Genomic DNA, 8541 nt, shown 5'->3' on the forward strand with positions numbered 1-8541 from the left:
ATAAAAGATAATGATAATAACTTTAATAATCTACTTCTTACCATGTTGTAAAATGTACAAATCTTTCGAAATATATCGTAGTACGTGTTATATCTTGGAAACAATAATTATATGTACTTTATAGCGTAAATCTTTAATTAGATTTTATATACATATTCAAATTACATTATAAAACATTTTAATAATATATTTCTTTTAGACTGAAAACGTTTCCGTACGTTTGAAATTAAATCAAATAACTATTATAAAGTTTATTCTTCTAAAACTAATTATATTCAGATCACATAATCTATTACTAGAACTTATGTTTATTTTAAATCCTTATAAGTTTGTATTAACTCGTTTAATAAAAATCAAGTGTTACTATATCTATTGATTGTATTCGAAACCGCTTATATATAAGTTCAATATACTTTGTCTATATATATATATATATATATATATATATATATATATATATATATATATATATATATACACACACGTTTCACATAACACGTTTATTAAGTAGATGTTTATTTAAAGCGAATACGTATAACGTTATACGTTTAATACTTTGTTAACGTTTTCAAGTCATATAATAGATTTCATAACTTATTTTCATATCAACCAAACCGTTTAATGTTTTATTAATATATCACAATTTAATATACACACAAATACATATATACATACATATCTATTTACATATAATTGTTCATGAATCGTCGAGAACAATCGAAGGGTAATTGATTACATGAATATTGTTCCAAAATTTTTGAGACTCAACATTACAGACTTTGCTTATCATGTCAAAATCATATAAAGATTAAGTTTAAATTTGATCGAAAATTTTCGGGTTGTCACAATGTTGTCATCTGTTGGGCTTAGGCAAGGTAATGTATTTTCAAATTGGGCTTGTGGGGTTGGGGTATTGGGTAATGGGTCATGGGTAAGTATGATGGGCTCTGTTTGGTTTTGGGCTTTTGGAGTAGATGGATTGGAATCAAATGAGACTGGATCATTAATATTATCGGATGGGGGGACAGTATTATTTGGTTTTAGGTTTACTCTGGGGGATGAAACGATGTATGGGGAATTGTTCACAGACATAGACTCGTTGCCAGCCTCTTCTCCAAAATTTACACTTTTTTCGAGGTGGTTCTTTTCTCGATCGTATGGTTTATCATAATTATTGTTGTACTCTGAGTCGTTAGTATTGGGAACGTTCTTTCCATCATGAATGTCCTGGAAACTTGAGGAAGTAGGAAAGGCTTTTGACTCTTCATCTTTTCCGGTGAAGTTTGGATTTCCATTTTTCGGTTGCCACCCTTCAAATTCATCTTTATCGGAATCTTCTTGGTTGAATTCACTTCCATAACCGGAATTACTGTTGTTACTATTATTATCATTATTGTCATCAGCTTCCTCCATCTCAATTTCTACAATACCATTGACATCCTCTATAACTTGGACATAGTAGGCACTACCATCATCGACCTTTGCCTCTACAGTGGTGTTTATCAATTCGTGACCCCATAGCTTGACGAGAACTTTCCCTGTAATTAGATTTTGATTGTCATTGAAGGTACAGTTTTGGACATCATGAATGGACCCGTACTACCCGGCAATTTTTCTAAAAAAAATTTTCTGACCAACAATTAATGGGAACACCTTTTATCGATAGCCAGGACAATCTAGCCGATTTAAAACTTTTACTGTCAGCACGTCGAATATTTGTAAGCCATTCTCTTAACACGTGCTCTTTTTTCTTGATGATATTTTCAACCGTCTCTTCGTCTTCGAAAGTGAGGCATAGTTCTAGGCCTCCTAGGTATTTAATATTGAATTTAGATAGGCCTTCGGATGTACATAGTGTCAGAAAATCTTCAATCAAATCAATGCTTATAATATCTCCAATGATTGCATTCTTAAGAATTTTTTGGTTTGTTTATTCCGGTTCTAGGGTAATAGTTCACGGTTTGGTTCTGGGATCGATAGGTTCACTGTTAATGTGTTTTTGTTTGAGGATGTCTCTATAGTTATGATCATTGGGTGGAAGTTTTGTAGGGTTTTCGTTTGTGTTGTTATTGGTGTTCGAATATGGTGTGTTTGTCTTTGGGATGTAGTAACTTTTGTTCTGGTTAGGGATCTTCTTACCAGTAGGGTGTGGAGGTGGATTAGGGGCATTGTAATGGGTGGAATGGTGATGGGGTCTGACAGGAACATTTCTTCTTTCGCGGGCACGATATGCACGCAGCCAATACCCGTTCAAGTAGATAGAGTTTAGTTTTTTGAGGAGGAAGTTGATGTCTTGAATATCTGTGAATCTGAAGAATCCAAATCTTTTCCCATTTCTTAGAGTTTTACCAAAAGGGATGTATAAATCAGCAACTTCTCCATATCTTTTAAAGAAGATAAGAAGGTCGTTGTGCTTCCAGTGGTCTGGAAAGTTAAAAAAACATTATGGAAGTGGGGAAGGTAGGGTTTGTTTGTTGTTGGTTGTGGATAGGTACGTTGTTTGGGAAAGTGGCGTGGTTTTTGCTTGGTTGCTTGGAGGATGAAAATTGATTGTTGTGGCTGCCGTATTCATGAATCAGATCACGATATCTTCGATTTGGAGAGGTTTTGTTTTTCCGTTCCACACGTATCCACTCCTCTTCTTCAATATCATCTTTGGTTTTTTGGTTGAAGATGGTGTACCGATTGGATTTTCCTGGAACAGTTGGTGTAAAAGGCGAAGTTGGGAATAAGAACATGTTTTTGTTTTTGTTGTTTAAAGATTACTGTATGATTAAGGTTTAAGATTGAGAAAACGATTATTGTTCGCCGGAGTTTTCGCCGGAAAACATTGTTTGAAGAAAACGAGAGAGAGTTTTGATAAGTTTTCAAATTTTATTAAGAATAGTAGCAATTGTGATTTTTCCTAATTGAATATATATATATATATATATATATATATATATATATATATATATATATATATATATATATATATATATATATATCCTCATCCTCATCCTCATCCCTTTTACCTTAAGATTTTGCTAACGAACACTTTTAAAATTGTCGTTAACATGGAGAAAAGACTTGTATATGACTGTTACTATTAACCTTTTAATAGCAGTGAAGTGTACTAAGTTTTTTTTTTTTTTTTTGTACGTTAATCACCACCCCAAGAGTTCGTTAGCAAAATCCCTTATCTTAATATTATAATTAATAATTAATAATATTAAATATTACTATTAAATTAAATTAAATTAATATTAACAAAAAAAATTTGCTAAAAAAATATTATTAAGTTAATTAGTAATACGCAGTTATTAATTATTACTCCGTATTTACTAATTTAATATTATAATATTTCTATAGTAATACGCATATATTCAATTCACTTCCAAACTACAATAGCTTCCTCTATTTATATTCGATATTCTTATTTATTTTAATCCGAATAACACTGCTTTCAGTTTCAAAGCTTTTATCGTCATGCCTTCTTCTTCCATTGTAGTCAAGGTTTGAACGTTTTTCACTTGTCGATTCTACAAATCTGTCGTTTCATTGCTATATATTATCTTTTGATCGCCTCTAATATTTCTTTTGTTCGTTTTATTTTTCTCATTACTTTAGTTAGGGTAATTAATTGTGTGATCGCTTTTACTATTTGTTATATATTATATATTATATATTATATATTATATATGATGATGATGATTGTTGATATTAGTCACGTACGTACATTGCATGTAAACCTATTCTGTATTGATTTTAGTCTAGGGTTAGGGTTCTGTTCGATCAATGACTTTTGTGATGAAGACGATCAATAATTCTATACCATGATTTAAAGTGTATTTATTATTATTATTTTTATGAGTTAATGAGTTAATACCTAATATAGCCAATTCTAATACATGTTTTCGATCTTTGATTATGTGTGCTATGTCTACAGGTTGAGTATGGGACGACACTTAAACGCTTCAGGGTTAGTATTCAAAACAATAAACTTGCTATTGACATTTCTACGTTAAGGGAGAAGATCCGCAGTCTCTTTAGCATTGCTGCTGGCGTTGACTTTACCTTGACTTACTACGATGAAGATGACGAGCAGATTACACTCTCTGTGGACGCTGATCTCGATGATGTTGTAGAACAAGCTTTGGATCCGTTATATATTACTGTGATCCGTGAATTGAACAAAAAACCAAGCCCTAATCCTGGTCCATTCTCCAATTTGGGGGCTGCTCAACCTGTAAATTCACCAACTCTCCATCCTCAATCTCAAACCGTTAATCCTGCAATTTCTCAAACTCAGAATGCACAATTGCAACAACTTTTATATCAAACATCCAATACTCAAACTGCTGCGTTATCTGCTGCAAAGTATTCTGAGTTTGTGCAAAAAGTTACGGCCGATGTGATTAAACAACTGTACTTGATTAAGCGGTTCCACTTCAATGCTGGTGCGAATGTGCAACCAACGCCTTGTGGTTCCTTAAATGTTAATGGTCAAACTCTGAATACACCACTTTCTCAAACTGTAAAACCTGCTCAAACTCTGAATACACCCCAATCTCAAACCGTAAAACCCGCTCAAATTAATACACCCCAATCTCAAACCGTAAAGCCTGCAGTTTCTCAAACCGTAAAACCTGCAGTTTCTCAAACTCAGAATACACCACATTTTCATTTTAATCAGTTCTCGAATTTTGGGGCTGCTCAAACTGTGAATTCCTCACCACTCATTCGCCAATCTCAAAACGTTACGCCCGCAGTTTCTGCTCAAACTCAGAATACACCACATATTCAATTTAATCAGTTGTCAAAATTTGGGACTGCTCAAACTATGAGTTCTTCACCACTCGGTTACCAATCTCAAGTCGTTACACCTGCAGTTTCTCAAACTCAGTGTAGACGCTGAGAGAGGATCTTAGAATCAACCTAACACGATCTAGAGGCGGAATAACACTAGAACGAGCTTAAACGAATATCTATGGGTTTTCGGGTTCGTACAAGTCAAACCAAGATTAGATCTTGATAAACACGAAGCCTAGACTGACATTCTATGGTATTTGGACATGAAGATTGAGAGAGACTCGACCTAGAACTGTTTTTCGTGTGTGTGTTTAATGTGCAGAGTTGTTAACCAAATTAATGAAGATTAATTAGGCTTAAATACCTCAGTTCCTATGTCGGTCGACAGTGGATGACAGTCGGTCGACTGACCATGTCAGTCGGCCGACTGTCGAGTAATATTACGAATTATATTTAAACGTTTACAAATATAAAATAACACATCGACAATCAACGTTTAACAATATTACAGGTTACAACATGATCGAATAAAACGTTAAAGTTCATGGAACTAGGAATTACAAAATATGCACTAACAAACTCCCCCTAAGACCTAGTTCCTCATAAGTCTTCGATCTGCTTCAATCTCTGTACGGATCTGTAACCATATTGTTCAAATAGCAAACCTTTGCAACACGAATGTACTGTTGTGCTTGAACTCTATTTTCTGGCCTGTACAGCATCCGATTGTAGTACAATGTGAAGATGTCAGCTTCACAGCAATTTCTCAACCAAACGGGATCTAAAACCCGTATCGAGTCTGTCTCATCTTCCTTCAATTTGTCCAAAACGATGACTGCCTCCTCTGAGCGTTCATCGTAGTACCACCAGCGAAAACGTGGGTTAAAGTTCTGCGGCATTTTCATCACAGGAACCTTTCTCATATAATTTACTGGCTTGTATTTGACAATCTTTCTTCGTTCGCCCGTTTTCTTGTTTGTTCGATAAGTGATCGTGGGAAATTGAGGGCCGAATCCCTCAAAGTTCTTTGACAAGTACGAGTGTCTTATCTTCTTGCAGACAATATTAGGAATTTCGTCATAATCCCTATATAACATTTTGAGCCTAGCCACCTGCATAAATTCAAAGTACGGTAGAGACGTGAACTCGTATCCATGTTTGATGTAATCCACTCCGTACTCCTTCTTTATTGCGTATATATTCAACTCTTTAATGTAGGCCCACGCAATTATCTTTCCTTTAGCCAAAAGATTCGCCGGTCTATTAATGTAATTCATCCATTCAGGTTCCGGCGCTGGCTTCTCACAATATTTTCTGATCCTCAACAGGATCTTCCACTCAGCTTCTAGAACTTCTATCTTTTCTTTATTTATCTTGATCTGTAAAAACCCTGGAGGCAAATCTTCGGTCTTTTCTTTTTCTTCGCATTTACGGTTTAGAAGCTCTTCATTCATTTTGAAGTAGTCTTGAAATGTAGGTAGATCTTTATCGTTATTACATTCGTACTCCGAAAAATCACCTATTGGTTCATCTTCAATAATTACTTCATCAAAATCTTTGTCGTTTTCATTACTTACGACAATTTCCTCAAAATCATCACTAGAATCGTAACGATTCTCAAAAGATGAGCTAGCAGTTGCGTCAGCTGAAGTACTTGCTTGTTGCTCTTGACGCACTAGCTCGGCCTGCTCCTCAGCGCTTAGATCCGGCGGGATCTCCCCTTCTTCTAAATCATCAAATACAACTGAGTGATTCAGACGATCCTGCTTTGCCAAAAAATCACGTAAAGAATAATCAATATTTAGAGGAATTACTGACAGTGGGTTCTCGCTTGTGCCTTTAGCAATATCCAAACCTAGCTCATCCTCGCCTTGATCGTTAAAATTACCAAAGTCTATATCCTCCTCGAGATCAACAGCCTCAATATCGAAATTATTTTCCCACTCAAGCACCTTCGACAGTGCCTTGTTCGCTGTAGTCTCAGCCTTTACAATTAGCAAATTCTGAGCATCAAACTTAGTTTGTAACTTCTTCAATTCAACCTGTTGATCTTCAACCTGCTTGGTCAGTTTGGCAATCTTAGCATCCTTTCTTCTCTCCCGTTCATCAGCTTTTTCTTTAAACTTTTCAAATTCAGAAGCCATATTGACAACCTTCTCACTTAATATAGAAACCGCAGCATCTTGTGTAATAGCAGTCGTGGATGCAGCAGCCTGACCTCCTGTATCAGTTTCAGCACGTGTTTCTTGAGTAGCAGGAGCTGAAGGTTGTCGTTGTGGTTGTGATTGCTGTGATTGTCGCTGTTCAGTAGCTGAGGATGACTCAGTCCTTTTTGCCTTCTTAATGAATCTTATGCGCCTCTGCTTCGGCTTTGTCGTAACCGAAGGACCCTCAGATTGTTTTCGCTTTCTCAGCTCGAATTGATCAGGGTCAAAGTCATCTCCTTCATCGTCTTCATCAACCAGTGTCTGTTCAATTGCAACAACTGGCGGTGGCTGATTAACCTCTTGATCGTCTTCACCAACTGCGACGATATCATCTTCATTACCAGACGTACTGTTCTCATGACGACAGGCAGCACCTGGTGGACATACATAGTTTTCATTTGCGAGGTGGCCAACCAATCTCTTGAATGGTTCATCCGGACCTCTCTTTTGCTTGACTTGATTGAAAGTCAAATCGTTCAGATGATTCAGCTTAATCTCATCCTCCCAAACCTTATTCAATCCTTGCAGTTGCTTTTCAATCATCACCTGCAAGAACCTAGGAAACATTAAGTGGCTCTTCTTTTTCACGTTCACCAACATGCTTCGGAAAATTACTTCGGAGAAATTGAAGTCCGCATGAAGAACTAGTGCTGCAAACATTGAGCTGTAAGTCTCATTCAGCTCATCAAAACCGCCTACCATTGGACTCATGCATCTTAACAACACCAAAGTTAGGTATTTGTATTGATGACAGAATCGAGTTCTTTTAACAGCACCTTTCATTGGATCACCAGAGTATCCACATCTTACTAGACACCTTCGGACCTTGGTTCTATTCAGTGTGACTGGCATAGAATCATTATCTGGAAAACCTAAGTCTTCACGAACTGTCTGTGCCGAGATCTTTACAATTGTACCACCAACACTGCTTCGTATCACCTTTCTTCCTTGTTCAGTGACAATAGAAGCATTGTTCCAGAATTCCCGTTGGTGCGAGCAGTATGCCTTGCATTCTAGGGTGATTGCAGTATAAATCCTGGACCTTTTCAAGAACTTGATAATATCAACGAAGCCTTCCTTTGCTTCAGGTCCTTCCTCGTTTAGACATGCCTCCAGATTGGCATTTTCGCTTGCCGTCAGCCCTGGAAGATTCTTGGACAGAATCACCTCTTCCTCATGTACGTCTTCGTTCACTGGACCACCTAGTTGAGCCATTTATTTTTCTATACAAACATATATACAATAATCGAAAAGCGTTAAATCGAAAAACTTAAAAAGAATACAGGAAACAACAATCGGTCGACATACTATGTAATTCGGTCGATTTTCAAGGACAGTCGACCGACATTTATACAAATCGATCGACTTATAAAGTCGCCCGACATACGGTAAGTCGGTCGACTTAGGAGGTCAATCGGCCGACTGAACGACAAAACAAAACACAGATCGGAACACAAATTCGTCTATTTAATGTGGTTTTGTCTCAATCAATGACTAATACAAGTACAGAGGAGGCCGATTTACATTATCTAACCAACAATTA

General features: G+C 36.3%; 1 protein-coding gene across 1 annotated transcript; it reads left to right on the forward strand.

Moving 5' to 3' along the window:
* Positions 1-1643: 1643 nt before the first annotated feature.
* LOC139888972 (uncharacterized) lies at positions 1644-4897 on the forward strand. Its single transcript, XM_071871950.1, has 6 exons — positions 1644-1847; positions 1946-2254; positions 2316-2491; positions 2580-2778; positions 3391-3495; positions 3929-4897. The coding sequence occupies exons 1-6, from the start codon at positions 1644-1646 to the stop codon at positions 4895-4897; spliced, it is 1962 nt and encodes a 653-aa protein (XP_071728051.1).
* The last annotated feature ends 3644 nt before the right edge of the window (positions 4898-8541 follow it).

This window comes from Rutidosis leptorrhynchoides, chromosome 2 (genome assembly GCF_046630445.1).
Source record: "Rutidosis leptorrhynchoides isolate AG116_Rl617_1_P2 chromosome 2, CSIRO_AGI_Rlap_v1, whole genome shotgun sequence".
In the NCBI taxonomy this organism is placed as follows: domain Eukaryota; kingdom Viridiplantae; phylum Streptophyta; class Magnoliopsida; order Asterales; family Asteraceae; genus Rutidosis; species Rutidosis leptorrhynchoides.